Source organism: Peromyscus californicus, unplaced genomic scaffold (assembly GCF_007827085.1).
Source record: "Peromyscus californicus insignis strain IS unplaced genomic scaffold, ASM782708v3 Scaffold_24__1_contigs__length_46423439, whole genome shotgun sequence".
Classification (NCBI taxonomy): domain Eukaryota; kingdom Metazoa; phylum Chordata; class Mammalia; order Rodentia; family Cricetidae; genus Peromyscus; species Peromyscus californicus.
Window position 1 is genome coordinate 1,957,981 of NW_026294535.1, and position 20,208 is coordinate 1,978,188.

At 46.1% G+C, this 20,208-nt stretch overlaps 1 protein-coding gene across 3 annotated transcripts in view; it reads left to right on the forward strand.

Moving 5' to 3' along the window:
* Rfx4 (regulatory factor X4) overlaps positions 1-20,208 on the forward strand; it is a 158,151-nt gene that overhangs the window by 44,740 nt on the left and 93,203 nt on the right. For all 3 annotated transcript variants that reach the window (XM_052752924.1, XM_052752922.1, XM_052752925.1), the window contains 2 exons: positions 2,725-2,785; positions 16,716-16,839. In XM_052752924.1, coding sequence (XP_052608884.1) covers positions 2,725-2,785; positions 16,716-16,839 — 185 coding nt within the window. The remainder of the gene's footprint in view (positions 1-2,724; positions 2,786-16,715; positions 16,840-20,208) is intronic.

Consider the following 20,208-nt stretch of genomic DNA (forward strand, 5'->3'; position numbering starts at 1 on the left):
TGGGGCCCATTAATGAGAGGTACAGTATGAAATTCAGAAGCCACATCACTCCCTGCTCTGTATCCGAAACATTGACCTAGTCCTCAGCCCACCACTCTGCCCAGTCACAGGTTTGCTGTCTCTTCCCATTCCTTTACTGTCCAGAGAGTCTCTCACAGATTCCATTTCATTGTGGAAAAACATTTTTCTCAGCCCCATATTTTAATCAGAATTATACTGATACCAATCTGCTTTCTTGGAGAAACTATTTTCTGGACTCAATTTTACTGAAACTATTTTAAGATATTAGGAAAGAGTTGGTCAGGTGTATCCAACCTGTGGCCTGTAGGATCCGTGCAGCCAAGGATAACTATGAATTGGCCTGGCACAAAAGCATGAACTTACACAAAACATTATGAGGTTTGGGGGGCACAGTTTGATCGCACAGTTCTTGAGCACAGACCTTGTAGATGACAGTGTGTGTCACAATGTCAAAAGGGCAGATACCCCTGTTGGTCACCAACATCTTAGACCATCTCATTTTTTTATTTAAGCTGTTTTCACAGGGACTAGTTCCTTTCCACTTCAGTGTTCTGTGCCAGATTTTGTTCAGTACATTTGTAGGTTTGGTCAGTATGGTTTCTTTCTCTCTTTCATCTTTTTTTCTTTCTTTTCCTTTTGCTTGAGATGCTGAGAATGAAACCCAGGGCCTTGCACATCTTTGAGGCAGCATCCCACTATGTACCAAACTAGCCATGTACTTTCTCTCTCTCTCTCTCTCTCTCTCTCTCTCTCTCTCTCTCTCTCTCTCTCTCTCTCTCTCTCTCTCTCTCTCTCACACACACACACACACACACACACACATTTATTTGTGTTGCGGGCATGCTACAGAGTGCATATGGAGGTCAGAGGACAGCTTCCGGGAGCCTGTTCTCTGCTTCTGTCATGGAGTTCCAGGGTGACTCAGGTCACCCTGACCTTATGACCATCTCCTGCCACTGACTATGAATGGTTAATCCTCCCACCACAGCTTTCTGGGTTTGGATATTGCAGGCATGCATGACACCAGCCAACCGGTTTCTTAAAAGCTAAGTTCTTAGCATGTACTAATTGTATGAAATAATGAATTTCATCATGTTATTTTCATACATGTCTATAATTTTCTTTTGAAACTCTCTGAGACTGTAGCAATTTCCTTGGGCTAAATTTGTGGATCAAGAAATTTTATGTTGACTCCTCCATTTACTAATCTTTGTTGGGACTTGGATGAAAAACTAATAGCTCTCAGGTGGGCGGAGACTGATTCTTTGCTCTGACTGTTGCATTGAAGGACTTAGCAATCAGGACCCCGTGGGTCTGGCTGGCCTGATGGCTCTTTTGCTAGATGGTAGCTTTTACAGATAAGTGACTTTTACAGATAAGCTTTTATGATGTTTGTTATTGGGGAATGCTCACAGAATCCCAGTTAAGAGAAACGTTAAGTTACCTGCCCCAAATAACTTTGTTATTCTCATTATATATAGTAGACATATATATGTGTGTGTATATACATATATACATATATATATATATATATATATGACATACTGTAGACATTAGTGATTGTTATTACTGTATTTTGAAATTTTTGACAAACACATTTGTGAGGGGGAGGGATTTGTTTTCTTTCTTGTTATACAAACTCTAAGGTAAGTCATAGTGGCTCATACTTTAATCCTAGCACTCGAGAAGGCTGAGGCAGGATGATTGCCGTGAATTTGAGGTCAATATAAAAGAAGTTCTACAAAATATTCTTGATTTTCCTCTTGGACTGAAGACCTTACTTATTATCCAGTCCTTTACAAAAGAGGCCATATGACTCTGTCCTGCCATACTGCCTCTTCTGGCTTTCCAGAATTCCTACACAGCTTTCTCAGTCCCAAACTGTCTGCTCTGTTGGGGTCACAAAGAGCATACTATGATGAACGTCTCAGTCTGTCCTAGTCACGCCAACAAAATACCTCAAACTGGTTCTGGAGGCCGTAAGGCCAAGGTGTTTGCTGAGGTTCGGCTCTAGTGGGAGCCACTTCCTGGATCAGAGGTGGAGCCTTCTTGGCATGTGCTGAAGGCAGAAGGGACAAGATGGCTCTCTGGGGTCTTTTCATAAAGGCTCTGATCCTATTCACAAAGGAGTTGAAGGCCCACCTCCAAACATCCGCTCCTAAATGAATACCGGAAGGAAACAAACGTTCAGTCCACAGCAGTCAGTGAAGACAATATATTTAAGTCCTCAAACCATGGAGACAAATGTCTAAGATGTCTAAGTGGCTAGGTGCATTTTAGGAGTCAGTGACAACAGAGGGCAGCTTGTCAGACTAACCTAATACTGTCACATAAAGAAAAGGGACTTAGGAGTCTTTTGTAGAAGTCAGTTTTCTGAGTCAGGAGTGATGGAGCAAGTCTTTAATTCCAGGGCTTGGGAGGTAGGTGGATCTCTGATTTTGAGAGTAGCCTGGTCTCCATGGTAAGTTCCAGATTCCATATGTAACGAGACTACACAGTGAGATCTCGTCTGAAAAAATAAAAGTAAGTTTTCCTTGTATTAGTGTGCAATGAGGCCAGCGTGTTGGAAACGCCACAATGTCGTTGTTTCAAGGCATCGGCATCCGAAAGAGACCTGGTCTTTTGAAACTTGGGGTTCCCAAGCAGCCTTTGACTCCCTCCTGTTGCCAGCTGAAGTCAGCTCCGTTTTCTTTCCTTTAACAGATGAGGAAAAGGAAAATAATAGAGCCTCCAAGCCCCACTCCACTCCCGCCACTCTGCAATGGTAAGTGTCTGCTTTCGGCAAGCGAGAGCCGCCCAGAGCTTTCTAGCTAGGGCAGGCTATCACTTGGCTATGTCAACATTGTCGTGCTTACCTGACATTTGGTAACCCACCAGAAATTTGTTTAGTTTGCAGGTAAATGCAAAGGGCTCACCTTAGATCTAGCCTGGTGGTTTGAGTTTTCATATGTCTTTTCTTTGGGGGTAAATTTTTTCCCATTATCAAAACACTGGTAAGGATTAAATTTTATGTGAACGTTGTTACCTGAGTTTTAACAGCCTGTTATTACAATGGATGGAGTTTTAGTAAATGGTAGAAATGAAAGTCTGTCCGTCCTTAACCTAGGAGCCCTGAGTGAATTAATAGTTGGTAGAAATAGAATTATTTTTAACATTACAACATTAACAAATGTAGTCCTCTAGAATGACTTTCCAATTAATGTTTGAAATTCCTGGACTTGACGAAATGTGTGGCAAGACCCTCTTTTCAAGGCTTTACTTGAACATTGTGTTGTGGCCTGAACCCTGGACCTCTCTGACCTGAGACCCTTCCTTCGGAGGACCTTGGCAGTTGAAAGCTAGTCTCCCCTTAGCAGTCGGGCTCAGGGAGCCCAAGGAACCCAGGAGTGATGGGGAGGGAAAGATTTGGCGAGGGGAAGGTGCTCACATCGGTTCCTTGCTGGATTCTGTGTGGGGCTCACTGACATGCTCTATGTCATTCTAAGTCAATGGCCTTTGTACTGCCGGGCCCATTTTATAGAGGAGGAAAATAAAACTGAGACAGTTACATCATTGGTTGGCCACTGTTTTTTAAGTGGAAGGAGACAGGAATCTGGCTGGGACTCTTTAACTGCCAACCTGGTGCTTGGGAAGGACTGAGGAAAGATCTCAGATGGGGAAAGGAAGCTGATGGCTGTAGGGAAAGTCATGTTTCAGTCTCTGGGCTGATGTATGCAGAGACGAGGGGAAAGTGACAGAGGAGAAGGCACTCAGGTAGATCTCACCTTGCCACCCAGGGGTCTCCGCAGTCAGCTTGCCGTCCAGGGGTCTCTGAAGTCAGCTTGCCACCCAGGGGTCCCCCAGTCAGTTTACTGTCCAGGGGTCTCTGCAGTCAGCTTGCTGCCATCCAGGGGTCTCCGCAGTCAGCTTGCTGCTGTCCAGGGGTCTCCACAGTCACCTTGCCATCCAGGGGTCCCCCAGTCAGCTTGCTGCTGTCCAGGGGTCTCTGCAGTCAGCTTGCTGCTGTCCAGGGGTCCCTGCAGTCAGCTTGCTGCTGTCCAGGGGTCCCTGCAGTCAGCTTGCTCTCCAGGGGTCTCCGCAGTCACCTTGCTAGCAGAACTTCAATGACAAGGAGCACATGGACAAATAAGTTAAAGGCCTAGAAGGAGTCTTGGAAGCCACCTTTGATATTTGGTGACAGCAAGCTGATGGCTGTGATGGGAGCTGATGTCCTTCAGAATGCCCCCCCCCCCCCCCCCCCCCCCCGTTGGTCTTCCTCTTGTCTCTGCAAGCATTAGCCTAAAGACTGTGGCCTGGGGATCTGGCTCAGTTGGTTGAGTGCTTGCCTAGCATACAGGCAGCCTGGCCTTGATCCCCCACACAAGATAAACCACATGTGGTAACTCGTGCTAAAATGAGAGGGTTAGAAACTCTCTTCTCCTTATGTGCCGTGAGTCTGAGGTCAGTCTGGCTATATGAGATGCTGCTCTCCCCTTCCCTGCCAAAAAGGTGGGGGACTCTAAATCTACTTCCCCTAGCAAACCTGCCTCTGTAGCAGTCTCCAAATATTATGCCAATTATGGTCGCATAAGTGCCATGGTGCCAACACAGGAATGAGGTATCCACATAGAGGATACTGGGTGTGGGGATTTCTAGAGATGCAAGACATCGACATTGTCTTCATAGTGACCTGAACCAGTTCATTTCAGAATAAAAATATCAAAAAGATATGAGAAGAAACCTGCCTTGTGGCATCTGTTTTTCTGTGATTCTCGGGCACCTGCCTGGCAACAGCTGGCCGTGACAGCTGACTCTGACATCACACTGGGTCAGCTCTCAGCTGGGACACTTGCCAGCTGTACAACCTCGGGCCAGGTCCTCAGCCTCCCCCTGCCTCAGTTTACATATCAGGGATGACAATTGTGTCATCCTGAGGACGAAATGCCCAGCCCAGGCAGTGCCTGTCATGGGGGGGTGCTTAGGCAGGTCCTCTGCACACCCCTTCTGTATGACTCTCCAGAGGGCCACCCAGAGCAGGACAGGCCTCCTTTCCTGTATTCCACGTCTGCAGAAACTGGTTCTCATCAGTGGTTTGTTCTTTGAAATACAAGGTCAAGTGGATCGTTCTAGAACTGACTTCATCCTCGAATTGGCAAGCATGGGACAAAGCAGATTTGAGAGTGCATATTTAGGGATATCAAATATCAGTCTCCAATTTCCTTTATACTGTATGTTACTATAGCTTCAGTCATTAACTAAATTCAAGTAATTCTTGATGAATAACTACTATGTGTCAGGGCTGGTCCTACTCTGGGATAAAAAAGATGAAGGGGAAGCAAGCAGAACTGTACAATTATTTTTTGAGACAGGATCTGTAGCCCAGGCTGGCCTTGAACTCTCTCTGGCCTCTACCTCCTGAGTGCTGGGATTGAAGTCTGGACCAGGTACTACACCTGACTTATCCAGGTTTGGGCAAGCTAGGGAAGCACTCTGCCAACTGAGTTACATCCACAATGGTAATTTTTTAAGGGACCAGAAACTAAACCAGGCACACATTAGCCTGAGGTGGGTGCTGTGGGAGACTTAGAGGCAATAAGGGCAGGGTGGTAGCACTATTCTGATAAGCAGTAAAGGAGAGCTTCTTGGAGGTGACACTCCAGTGGACAGATGTGTAACAGCAAATTCACTCTGACACCACTCCCTGCAGAAACCAGGGCCAGAGGAGCATCCAGACCGGCTGCTACAGTGGCCTGAGGCTGGAGCCCAGCTCTCTGCTCTACAAGATGAGCACACAGTGGTACAATCAGCCTGTGTCACATGATGTGGACCTGGAGCAGGTTCCGGAGGAGCTGGGCTGGGAGGAGACTGACTCTGGCTCCAGTAGACCTCTCGGGCAGTTCTGAGGCCTCCATAGCCTCTCAGAGACAAGCCCCTGTCAAGTCAATCACAGAATTAAGCCTTATCTGCTCCCTATCACCACCGAGGTCCATCAGCAGACCTAAGCCAATGGGAAGGCATATTGTTTTAGGAAAGGCAGTATTCTTCATATTCTGTCAAGAATAACTCCCTCTAGGCCCAGGACTCAGCCTCAGAAGCCCTCTTCCCTGTGACAGTCACGGTCTTAACCATGAGAAGTAGTCTGGTCACACACAACAGCATCCCGTGAAGGGAGCAGGCTGGGCTTGTTAAGGTACCACAAGCAGTACAACCTGCAAAGAATGTTGTGATGCAGATGAGGGGCGCGTGCTGTTTATCCCTACATGTAAGTGGGTGAAGCAGGAGGATCAGAAGTTCAAGGCCAGCCTCTGACATATCAAGTTCCAAGGGTTACACGATACCCTGTTGCAAGACACAAAACAAAGCAGAATACTGACGAGGGGAGGAGTGTGGATGCGGGAACGTGTAGGATATACTATAGTCGTGGATGCCTCCTGTTTCTGCTCTTACTGGGACAAGTCACACAATTCTTTGTTAGAAAATGAAACTGAAGATTAGACTGAAGTCCACTTTCACTATAGTTATTTTACTCTTCCGCAAAAATAACTTTCCAGTAAGGTGTGTGAGTGTGTATGTATTTACATGAACAGACCTAGGGAGTTTTGCACTGTGTTTTTAATTTGTATTTTATTTTATTTATAGCCTCATTATAAAAGGCACACAGCTATATTAGGCTATTGCCCCACAGAGGGCCAAACTCCATAGATCCGCAGCTTACTTTATTTCTTAACATCCTGATGTCACACCCAGATTAGTGATGTCACACTGGATTAGTGATGTAACACCGGATTAGCTAATAAAGAATTAACCTCAGGCTGGAGAGGTGACTCGGTGGGTAAAAGCGCCTGTCACCAAGCTAGCAAACAACCTGAGTCTGAGCTATAGAGCCCACAAGTGACCCCCACACATCTGCCATGGCACATGCCTGCGACTCCCCTCCCCCCATTTAAAGATGAAGAGAATTCTCTTCCTTCTAAGCGGCACACGGCGCTGCATGGAAAACAGCGGCAGAATTTAGTTGGCCCCTTTCCTCTTGGTAGGTATTTAGGTCTGTCCAAACCTCACCTCTGAATTATAGACAGAACCCCAAAGAAGGTTTCACATGGGGCCTCTGGCCGCCCTGGGGAGGGCTTCCTCTGTGCAGGCATGTAGCTGGCACACATGTTGGACAGTGATGGGATTGCAGCCCATCCAACACTTTCCAGTTCTATCTTTCCCTGCAGCACAAAGTACTTAGACACACAGACCTAGGACGCTCTCTCTACGGGAATCTTAAGTCTGAGGCATCCAGGCCCTTCACGTTGTCCTCTGTCTCCTGTGGCAGCATGGACTCGTAGGGATGTCGAGAAGGAGGGCTGCTGTGCCAGGCTGACAGCACCCAGCCTCCCTGGGGCAATTTGGCTTGCTACTAGAACTGGGTTAGGAATGATGTGCTTCTCCTCTGGCCCCTCCCTTCCAGAGACCCCTCCCCACCACCCTGGAGACACCAGGCCTCCCCTGAGAACAAATAACATAACTGCCAAACAGCCCAAAAGAACTGGGGCCACATGATCTGGAGGCAGCTTCCAGCAGAAAACAGGCAAATATTGTCCAAGAACTCCTGCCAACCCTCTCCAGCATCCTCGGTCATGGGGGTGAGTAAATCCCACCTCACTGGGGATGCTGGGCGCCGCTGGAATCCCAGCCACACAATCACCCCTATTCACACTGAAGATTTTGAAATGGAAAGCAGCCTGTTGGGCCATGGTGGCTGACCTGCTGTCAATGCATGGCTCCTCTGTGGCCTGCTACCACCCATACCCACTACTGTGCCCTTCCTGAGCCCTGTGCACCTTCAGGGCCGGAGCAATTTCCCCCTCAGCAACTGGCATAGGAAGTGAGGTTCCCCCAGTACTTAGAAGATGAAGCAGCAAGGTGTCATTTTCTTGGCAAAGGTCGTCAGGAGGTGGGAACATTTTCCTTTTTGATGGGCTCTTGATAATGATATTAGTATAACATTAAATAAATTTAGTGTTTCTCTTTTAAATGTTCTCACAAAGCACCAGTAGCTAAACTAGACCTGGCACTGATCTAGAAACAGACTTTGATAATTGTCCCTGTTTTGCTGGGGTGATAAAATGTCCTGAGCAGTTTGGAGAGACACCTCAGTGGTCGGGAGAACATGCTCCTTGGCAGAGGACCTGCGTTCAGATCCCAGCACCCACCTTGCGTGGTTCACAGCCACCTGCAACTCCAGTTCCAGAGGCTCTAATGCATGCTTTTGGTCTCTGTAGGTGTGTGCACACATGCTCTCTGTCTCCCCCTGCCCCTCCCCCTTTAAATTTAGGAAACATCCTGTCCAGAAGCAACATAGGTAGGAAAGGGTTCATTCTACTTAGATTTCTTGTTCATCATTTTGAAGTCAAGCCAGGGACTCCAACAGCTAGTCACGCCACATCTACAGTCAAGAAGAGAGAGAGATGAATACACTCATGCTATCTACTTGCTCTTGCTCAGCTGGTCTTTTTTTTTAATGGTACAACTCAGGGCCCAGCCTAGGGAATAGGACCACTCACAGTGGATGTCAACTAATAAAGACAGCCACCTACAGACATGCCCACAGGCCAGCTTGAACTAGGCCATCCTGCCTCTAGTTCTTTCCCCAGGTGATTCTAGGCTGTAGCACACTGACCTTTTAAAACTAAACACCACAATATTTTAGACCAGGTCATGGCTCCTGCCTGAGGTTCCGCTGAGAACTGAGATCTGATGTTCTGCTCATTTCGGCTGCTACATGTGGAGAACCCTGCCCCCCCCCAGGGTGTAAGGAGACCTGCAGAGATGTTCTTTGGGGCCCTCACTTGCCACAGTAAGGTGAGGAGAGGTAGAGATGAGGAATGAATGGAGAAGACAAAGGACACATGACAGGGTGTGTCAGAATCCCCTGAGCTCTGGGGTCACCAGTCCCCAGCCTCCTCCTGGACAGAAGCATTGATAGCTTGTGACACCATGTTTTTAGACAATGCACAGCTTTTGTCTAAAATAAAACCATAAGTAATAGACGTGGCTCCTCAAAGGCTGGGCAGACCTCTGCACCTACGTTTCTGAACCCAGCATCTGGGAAGTTGTAAGCATAGCCAGGGGAGGGGTCAGACTGTTCTCTGCTCTGGTCCTACCAGTTACTGCAATGGCAGAGAGAGCTCCTGTTCAGTCCTCTGCTCTGACTGGCCAGATCTACGGATTCGGGACATACGGGGCAGTGATTCCTCCATCCCCTGTCAGATGATGCCACCATGAAAGTCACTTAACTCCCATAAAACTGCAGAGTGGGCAGAACCTCTGTAGCCATGCATTAGCAACAAACACACAGGCCTCAGGCCATTGTGCTGGTGAGTGAGCATCATAGAAGTACCTGAGGTATGTATCATAGAGAGGATTGCTCCTCAGACCATGAGTAAAATGAGAGGGAATTAAGTCTGACATAGGAGAAAAGGACACAGTCCAATGACATGGTTGCTGCTGGTGTGAACGTATAAGTTCAGGGAATGCACCCATTCTAAAAAAAAAAAAAAAATCATGATTTAAAGTATCATATGATAAACATGCCAGTAGCAGTCATTTGCTACCAAAATTTATGTGTGTGGTTGGTGAGACGGCTTAGTGGGTAAAGGTACCTGCCACCTAGTCTAAGGACCTGAGTTCAGTCTCTAGACCCTCATGATAGAAGGCGAGAACTGATTCCCATGACTTATTCTCTGACACACACACACACACACACACACACACACACACACACACACGCACGCACGCACACACCACAGCACCATTGGTACCTCACTCCTGCATCACCACATACACAGAAGGAATGCCTCCACTCTGCTTTCAGGACGGCTGTGATGCCACAGACAACGATCTTTCAGCTCTGTTCTGATCTTAGGACATATCTGTTGTGTACATGGTTCGGGGCTCCTAGACACACATGGGTACACTATGGCAAGATGTAGTTCAGGTACAGGCAATAGCCCAACAGTTGAAGAGGGGGGATCTGTGGGGAGTGGGGCAAAAGAAGGCTGGCGAATCAGTCAGGGATCGGATAGTGGAGGCCTCGGATGCCCAGGGAAGGAACCTGGACTTCTGTGAGAAGGCAATGTGGAACCATTGAAGGTGTAGAGCACTGTCCTGCTCTGATTGCTTAGCAAACTCTTAGCTGTTTGCAGCCTCAGATCTCAAAACAAGTCGGACATAGTGGCACACACCTTTAATCCCAGCACTCAGGAGGCAGAGGCAGGTGGATCTCTGTGAGTTCGAGGCCAGTTTGGTTTACATAGTGAGATCTCGTCTTGAAATTTAAACAAAACAAACCAAACAATACAGTCTCCAATCTCAGTGGTGACTGTCTCTGCTATTATACTTGGTGAATTTAGTTTTTAAATCCTGCTTTGGTGAAGTAGACCTGTTCTAGCATTTCTAGATAAGTCTGCGAGAACTGAAGAGGTAGACACTTTGAACTGACAGCCTTGTGTATACATAAAAAGCCGCAGGTAAAACATGGTTCGGAAGGGAAGAGGTTCCAGATGTCACAACATTCATTCTTCCTTGAGAGCACTGATACAAAGCTTCATCCCTGTGTCCCAGGAGGCCATGGGCTGAACTCTTCCCTTTGAAAATGTGTGTCTCAGATAGTGACTCACACTAGCTGGTGACCAAGTTCATTATCTGTCTATAATAGCATGGCTCAATTCAAATACAATGCAGCTGTTAAATAGAAGATAAGAAAATAGAAGTCCAGAATTGTGTGTGTGTGTATGTGTGTGTGTGTGTGTAGTAAAAAAAAAATCCAGGTATAATAGAGCATTGTTCACCCACCATGTCAGGCTAATGATGTCCTCTAATGGAGGGGAGGAAAGGGAAAATTTCATCATCAGATATGAAGAGAAGTAATTAACTGCTTTCTCTCTTTCGCACCTCTGTCAGGGGAGCGGATGTTCCAATTAGTAACTTCAGTACACACGACAAGCCTCTAGATTTTTGAGGCAGTCTGAGGGACGGCGTCACAATGCTATTCCTGTAGAATCCATCAAGCATCAAAGGTGCCCTTCCATGCCAATTACATCCGTCACTCACAGAGCTTATTAAAATGCTTCATAGTCATAAGCCACCTGGATACTTTGATGCTCAGCAGCTCCCGTCACAGGGACAAAAAACCAGATAGAACGTGGTAGGTTAGCAGGCTCTGGCCTTTCACAGGTAACTGCTTAATTAGCTCAGCCTGCATGAACTATGACTTTCATCCATCAGACTCAAATAGTTTGTTGTTGCTAGGGGTTCATCTCATGTCCTGTGTTATCACCTCAGGTACTGTATTTCAATCTTGATCCCTTGGACAGATTTAGCAGTCAATCACACCACAGAATAGCAAATAAAAATGGCTTTAGTCATACGTAATGAATAAAGAAACCAGGAATACACCTGGACCCAATGCTTTTTGTTAATCGGGCTGGGGGGGGGGGGAGCAGAGTATTACTTTATAGTCCAGACTGGTTTCAAACTCATGATGATCCTCCTGCCTCAACCTTTTGAGCACTGGGATTAATCTCAGCTTGGGAATCCATGTTTTTAACACCATATTGAAAACATTACCTCCCCCAAGCTTTGCGATCTTGGGGCATTTCTGACAGTGGGAGAATGGACCCCCTTTCAGCTTAGGAACCTGAGACCCTACATCCCCAGTCTGACAAAAGGAGACTTATACCTTATATGCTATTTTGACTCAGTTTTCTTTTTTTATTAAATTTTTAAATTTTATTTTATATGCCGACCACAGTTTCCCCTCCCTCCTCTCCTCCTGCTCCCTCCTCACCTTCCTTCTACCCCTCGACCCCATCTACTCCTCTTCTGTCTCCATTCAGAAAGGAGCAGGTCTCCCATGGGAGTCAACAAAGCATAGGCCCAATACTTCTTGCCAGAACTAGTATATAGTGATTCCAAACTAGTCCCATGTGTTTGTTGATCCATGCAAAAAATACCAACTAACTCGACTTTGTTGGTGACGCTTGTCATCCGCCACAGAGGTGGGGTCCCCTTTAGCCATGCTACTCCTGTCCCTTGAAAGGGCTGAGGTGCTTTCTCATGCAGAAGTGTCCCACATACAGATTCTGAATGGCTTGAGGAGCATGTTTTCCCACTGAGTCCAAGGATTTTTCTGGCCAAAATAAACTTAGAACACAGTTAGTACAAAGGGACACTTTCTTCTCTCCAACAAATCCCAGCTGCCTGACTCCTCATGTCTGTGGATTAGAATGGAAAATGTTTCACACAATGGCCTGAAGTATTGAGGCAAAACCCTTGTTAATTGAGGGAAATAGTTTAATGGAACACTCAAAAGTTTAAGATGGAACTTGTGGGGTTTACTTTTTTGCTCTTTTGTGTTCTTTTACACTTCGTTATTAGCTAACAGAACATATTAAACTTTACATTAATGTTCTTAACCTTTGTCATCAACAACATTGTTATTGTGATTTATAGAACATTCTAGAAGGAATCAGGTCTTCTTGCCTCTGAGTCGTGTGTGTGTGTGTGTGTGTGTGTGTCTGTCTGTCTGTCTGTCTGTCTGTGTGTATGTGAGTGTGTGTATGCTAGAGGTTGACATCGAGTATCCTGTCCCACTCTCTTCAATCACTCTCCACATTATGTTTTTGAGGCACAGTCTCTCACCGAACTTGAATCTCATCATTTGGTGTGCTGGCTGGTCAGCCCCAGAGGTCCCCTGGCTGTGCACCTCTAGCACCGAGGTTACATACACACACTTTCATGTTCATTTTTAAAACATGGGCTCTGGAGATCTGAGCTCATGCTTTACAGCAAGCACTTCTCAAACCTAGCCATCTCATCAATCCACAAGTCTTTATTTTTTTCAATCCTCTTCAAAAACAAATTATGTGTATGTGTGTGTCTGTGCAAATGTGTGCCATATGTATATACATGCCTGTAGAGGTCAGGAGATAGTGTTGGATCCCCGGAGCTGGAGTTACAGGTTGTGAGCTGCCTGCCATGGCTGCTGAGAACTGAACTTAGGTCCTCTGAAAGAAAGAGCGGTATGTGCTCTTAACTGACGAGCCGTCTCTCTAGCCCCTCAGTCATTTGCATGCTATTCCACCATCTTCTGGAAAGAGCATTTTATGGTAGCACCGCGTCGAGGAGAATATGTCAAGCCACATTCCTTTGCATATCATTTAAAGATTCTCAGCAGTCCTCACCATTCTTTCCTTCTAGATCCCCCTCTGCAAGCCCCTCTCCCTACTCAGACAGATGTTCCCATCATTCAGAGCACATGACACATCTATTGCTCTCTGTTGTTCTGCCCGCCTGGAGCCTCCGCCAGCTACTGTGGTAGAATAGGTTTTCTAGTGAGAAAATTCTCTTAATTACTAGTCACATAAGCAAATGAATACAACTTTTGGAGTCTTAGTTTTTTGACCCGAAAGATCGGTATAATGCCTACCTCTTACGGTTTTTCCATCTTGTTTTGCTTCTTTTGGGTTTTCTTGTTAAGCCAGGTCGTCACTATGTGGCCCAGGCCATGCCTGGATGCACTGTGGGAGCCCAAACTCACCGCAAACCCCATATCCCCACTCCATCCTTCTGAGTGCTGGGGTCACAGGCATGTGTCAACATGCCTGACTTTTATGTGATTATCATGAAAATTAAACCCTGGCTACCCAGTGCCTGGCACCTAGAACAAGCTCCATGAATATGAGCTGTTGTTTGCTGTTTCAAAATTCAATCCCAAGTCCTCTGTGAAAGTGTTATCCACTCCCATCTGCACACTAACCAGCATTTCCCTCTTAACAGCATCTGTGGTCAGGAGTTTATAAACTTACATAGTCTTACTCTTGTGTGTCTTTCTCCCCAAAGTGAACCAGGACATAGGTTATGTTTGATGCCAAAATAAGTGCCCGCAGGAGCCAGGGAAGGAACAGAAAAGAGACTTGGTGTAAGAAAGATGGGGAGGAGTGAGGACTCTGGCCAACCCCAGGGCGCATGTCACCCTGGCCAATTGTTGTCATGAGGGAATATTGGTCCAGGGTTGCCAGACCTCAGTCTTTTCATAAGAAGCCAGGAATCCAGATTCTTCTGTGTAAAGTCCTGGGGTTTAAAAGCTGAGCCATTGCTGCTCAGGCTAAACAAAGCCTGTCTGTGAGACCCCTGTTGGTGACAGCTGCCTTGCTTGCGTGGTCCCTATAAAGTTTGAGCCTCAGCTGGGCCTCTGAAGTTACAGGGAAACAATGCTATGAGTGGCAGTTAGGGGTGTTGGATAAACTTGCACACTGATTTTCATTCATCCCAAATGCAAAGCTCAGGACAAACCCAAGAAAACTGTCCTGTACATGAAGCCACTTTCCCTGGGGGAACACAGGTGGACTTCCACTTGGTGACACTGAGGACACATGCATTGGTGTAGAAGGGCTTCATTTTATTCACTGTTGTTTCCTTACTTTATATTTTTGATGTGGAACATTTCATGAGTACGCATATCATCCTTATTCAGGGGCCATGCTAATCTGTTTCCTTATGTTGAGAACACTGCTTAGCCCTTAGCAAATGTGTGTTGAATTAAAATTCTCATCTTTATCCCCCTGTTTACTGTGAATCTATTCACTATATGCCATCAAAGACCATTTTGCTCACCATGATTGGCCCCAGTGCCTGGCAAGTGATAAGATCAATACGTATTTGTTGAATGAGTAAATGATTAAAATGATCCATCCATCAAACACTGGGCACCTATCGTGTGTCAAGGGATATGTGGGACTTCAGGGATTCTGAGGTGACTGGATACTCCCCCAGCCTCAGGGTGTTTGGTCACCTAGGAAGGATTGCATAAGGTATTTACTAGAACCTGAGAATCAGCAGGAACTACTCCTCCTGGCCAATCCCAGGAGAGGGCAGTGGACTGGATGGCTGGGTCCCCTCAGCACTAGGCTCCACCATCTGCCTGAGTCCCTGGGGTCAGGTTCATACATGAGATTTGAAATGACTGAATGGCTTTTCTCTCAATGTTATGTTGGCATGAGCTCAGTGAGTGCCACCCCTTCCAAGTGGGCACCTTGGGAGGCCGTGTCCTCGTTCCACTTGAGTTACGACAGCGCTGGACCACTTCTCTGGCAAGTGCCCTCAGAGTGAGTTTAAAGCTACTTGAGGACATCTATTCCACTGCTTAAGAATCGTGCCTCATTTTAACAACAACAATAAAACAAAGTTGGGGGAAACAGGTATTCATCACTTCGTCCCCTAAACTTGATTCCAGATTGCTTTGTTTGTGTTTTTGTTTTTGAGTGGTTTCCCTAAAAATCCAATGATCATAGGAGAAATGTTTCCTGCTGGTGAGTTTAATGAGCTGTGTGTGCTCCAGGCTCTGAAGAGTGAATCCAAAGAGAAACCTCCAAGGTGTCCCTGCAGTGAGGTTGGAAGAGGCATTTAACTTCTGACAGGTCGATGTTGTTGGAGGCAGAAATCATTTGGATGCCTAAATTCTGCTGTTTAATTTTTAAAAAGCCTTCAAAATTTTTTTTTTTTTTTTTAAAGATTTTATTTATTTATTATGTATACAATGTTCTGCCTGCATGTATGTCTGCAGGCCAGAAGAGGGCACCAGATCTCATTACAGATAGTTGTGAGCCACCATGTGGTTGCTGGGAATTGAACTCAGGACCTCTGGAAGAACAGCCAGTGCTCTTAACCTCTGAGCCATCTCTCCAGCCCCAAGCCTTCAAAATTTATTTAGATTTATTCTATGTTCTCAATGCCTATCACAGAGTTGGGACACATAGGTACCCCAAAGTGTCTTATGGAAAAGAAAATTGAGGAATTCCAATGTCATTCATAGGACATCTGGGCCCTGTACTTATAATGCTACACACCACTTTGTTTGATATCAACAGCCACCCTAAAAGGCAATTATCAGTCATCACTTCTGAAGGAAAACTGAGGTTAGATAACCTGCTCATGGTCACCAACCAGTAAACAAAGAGGTTGAACCAGTCTGAGAGTGGACATTCTCTCCCACAGAACCCCTAACTCGCACTCATTAAAGTATGAGATATAGCACTATCACCCACAGAACCCTAACCTGCACTTATTAAGGTATGAGATATAGCACTATTACCCACAGAACCCTAACCTGCACTTATTAAAGTACGGGATGTAGCACTATCAACCTGAAACTGCACCGAGGAAGGAGACCCTAGCATAGTCAGAGGTCAGTTCTACTAGGTTCACGAAGTCTCCCTTTTGACAGTGACCAGTGACTGTCCAGCTGTGCCACCTCTGCCTGCCCATGTGTTTTCTCACTCTCGTCAAGCCAAGAATCTCCAGGGTGTTGACACACAGTCCGTGACATCTTACTGTTAGAAATAGCTTCTAAAAGTGAATGCATGATTTGAGCCTGGCTGAGCAGGCACCTGCAGATCTAGCCTGGCTTTAAAGGTCTGAAGGGACCTAGCTAGTCTGTGTGGCCAAGCCAGTGTCAGCTCATGGGAGAGGGGCTGGGAATTTGGAAAAGCAACCAGGACCAAATGCAGAGGGACCTGCTGACCCTATGGGTGACCCTTTCTTCACCATGCTGGCCCCGGTTTCTCATCACGAAGGAACAGAACTGTTTCTGAGGCCTGAAACGGAAGGAAGGGGAGCTGACACGGTTCGCCGTTGTTGCTTTTCTTACTCGTTGTTTATTTCTCTAGGCTGGAGGAAAACTATGAGATTGCCGAAGGCGTCTGCATCCCTCGCAGTGCCCTCTACATGCACTACCTGGATTTCTGTGAGAAGAATGACACCCAGCCTGTCAATGCTGCCAGCTTCGGGAAGGTCAGTCTAACCTCCCCAGGTTGGTCCTGGTCCACCCCTCCACCCCTCCCCCACCAACTTTAAATAATTCATATCCTTTAAATTTTTAAAAATTACATATTACTTGATGTGTGTATGAGACATAGATAGATAGATAATAGATAGATGATGGATAAACAGATGATAGATTGATAGATGATAGATAGATACATGATAGATAGATAGATAGATAGATAGGATGATAGATAGATGATAAATAAATGATAGATAGATAGATAGATAGATAGATAGATAGATAGATAGATAGATAGATAGATGAGTATCAGAGTCAATTTGTCAAAGCTGAATTCTCTCCTTCCATTGTGAGTCTTGGGAATCAAATTCAGACCTTCAGGCTTGGTGGTAGGGGCCATTGAGTCATTTCACTGGCCCATAACACACAGTTTTAAAACATCCTAATTCTTATTTTATGAAGTTACTAAAATAAACACTTCGATGACTTTGCTGTAATATTTTGCTGCAAAATCTTAACAGTTATAACAAAACAATATCAAATCAAACTCCAGAACAGAGCAATCCACAGAATTTGGTAATACGTGGCTGTAAAAATGTCCATCAATTCAGGAGCATTATAAAGTAAGAAGCTGACATCCTCTGTTGTCTTTCCTTTGTCTTTATTTAACTTGCACAAAGTAATAACTCTTCCGTGAGAGGCAAATACAAGTGCACAGTGCATTCTATGTCTGACGGTGAGCCTGGGACCAGAGAGGCATTTGGCTTGGTAATGTGTGCATGGAGAGACTGGGAAACAGCCCTGGATTATGACATTAGTGGTCCCGGGGCCCTCAGTCGAAAGTGGTACTACTTCTAATGTATAGCAGCAGGTCCTGTGTTAGGTAGTGGTAGGAGGAATTAGAAATGGGATCCAGCATGCTGCTGTGAGGGGCTCAGACCCAGCAGTAAGGGAAGGGAGAGTATTCCATGACTCCTGTGACTCCAGACTTGCATTGGCATCCTCTTGAAGTGGCCACCATGGTAAGGCCAGATAGTTGTGGCAAGAGGGGCAGCTGGGTGACTTTTCAGAATTTATCATGCAGACTCCCTGAGCCTCGGCTGCCTTGTGGGAAACAAGGTTCAGGTGAGATGTCAGTGGTAGATGGAAAATAATTTAATCATCTAGCAACTCACATATAAATTAACCACTGCTTGCTTGTGATCACCACTGTTGGTGTTATGAATCCATCTTGGAAATCTGTGTCCAGATGCAAACAGCCGTCCATTAGTTCAAATCATGAAGTAAACAAAACAAACACACTTCATTGGTTTGCTCGTGTAGAGACTATTTAAAAACAAACAAAACTTTCTGCAGCTCTGTGGTCACCTTGGCGTTTCCTTGAACTCTTACTCAGAGGACTTTGGCTAAAGTCTGTCCTTCCCTCTTAGTACCTCACTTCCATTCCTATTTTTAGCCTCAAGCGGCCTTCAAGATGTGGTCAAGTCCCAAGAGGTTCTGATCTAAAAGTCACCCTGCCTTGGGGCTCCTGCTGCTGTCCGTGTGGTCTCTCCGTACCCCTGTGCTCTCCAGCCGCTGTCTTTAGCCACATACAGCATCTGACTCTTTGAAACTTGAACAAAAGCAAGAGTTCGGGCCTCTAGCAGTTGTGCTGGTCACATTGCAAACATTCCATAGCAACACCTGACCAGAGACCACCATAGTGGATGGCGCCTCATCATCACAGAAGGGTCAATGGGACAGCCCTTGTTCCATATCCCAACGGGCCAATAGAGGAAGCATGGGATCCTTTTGCTTTTCACATGACAGCCCACAGAAAGCCTCTGTGATCTCAGTAGCCTGCAGTTAGTAGGCAGATTTACTTTCTGATGAGGCTGGGATCAAGCCTTCTTCTTCAGCAGGATTATTGGTCCTTGGCTCATTCCCACTAATCCCAGCCCCTCTCTGCCCCACCTCCATTAGCTTTTCCTCCTCGCCTCCCTTCCAGACCCATTTTTCTCTCCATTTGCTTGTTGAGACACCTCCTGCCAAATTTCTTCTCTTCTTGGGTCCTTGGTTTCTGCTGACACCTTTGACCACACAGACATCTACCAATAGTTTTCCAAATGAGGAGCTTCCCCCCTGAGAAACACAGTGCCAGAAGCTTCCAACACAAACAGGAAAGAAGCATCCACTTTCAGACATCAGACTGAGTGCAAGGAATTATCCTTATTATTAAGAGCATAAATACACAGGCTTTGGACAGCTGCTTTGCCAACAGCCCAAATGCACTCTAGCTGGGACTGTCCTTCCAGCTGCCGAGAACAGAGGGTGCCTGCTGAGGGCCCGTGATGAGTTCATTCCGATGAAATCTCAAACACACAGTTGCCTATCCTGAGACTCCTGTACACTACAGCTGCCATTCCTTAAGAGAGGGGAACCGGTTTCTGAAGACCTTGGGGTACAGCCTGCTCTGGAGCAGAGGCATCCAAACTTATGATTCATCTGTGAGCTTTAAACGTAGAGCAGACAAGTTTCCGTATCTCTTCTTCATTTTTAAGGAAGAAACTATATTGGTAGTAGCCCCACACACACGTACCTTGGGCTGGCAAGAGGGGAGTCAGACGTCAGTGCTGAAGTGGTCCCTGGAGTAGCCTGGCGGGAAACCACTGTTGGTAAAGATGAAGGCAGCAGCTTCTTTGCCACAGGCGAGACCTGAAATGTCTTACCTTGCCACTGACAAAACTCCATAAGCATTGACTTCTGGGAATGCTGGGTTCTGGAGTTATTCAGGAAGTGTGAGAATGCAGACGCTTCTAGCTGGACTGATCTAGTGTTGGCTTTTGCTAGTGGCTTAAGTCAATTTCTGTGCTCTTACATCCTTACCTTTTATTTTTCTTTTGTACATATGTATATACATTCTCATGTACAGTTGGGTGTGTGTGACTGTGTGCGCACCCTCGCGCATGGGCATGTAACAAAATACTGGGCACAAGTGACTTTATTTTGGCTCAGAGCTTTCGGGTAGAGTCTGTCACTGCAGCAAATTCATGGTGACAAGGGATGGTGCAGCTGGAGAAGCAGCATGGGGAAGCAGAGAGACGTGGATGCTGGCTCTCCATTTGCTTGGTCCTTCCTGTTCAGACCAGGACCCCAGCCCACATGATGGCACCAGCTACATTCAGGGTGGGTCCTTCCTCCTCAGTTCAACCTCCCTGAAAATGTCCTCACAGACACCCCTGGTGATTCTAATCCGGTCAAGGTGACAATGAAGGTCAACTCCCATGGTAGGTCTAATCTCTGCTCTCTATTCTTTTTCTATCTGTCTATTTATTCTTTTGACAATGCCAGGATGCCATGATGACTGTACCCTTATAGTAAGTCACAAAGTCAGGTAT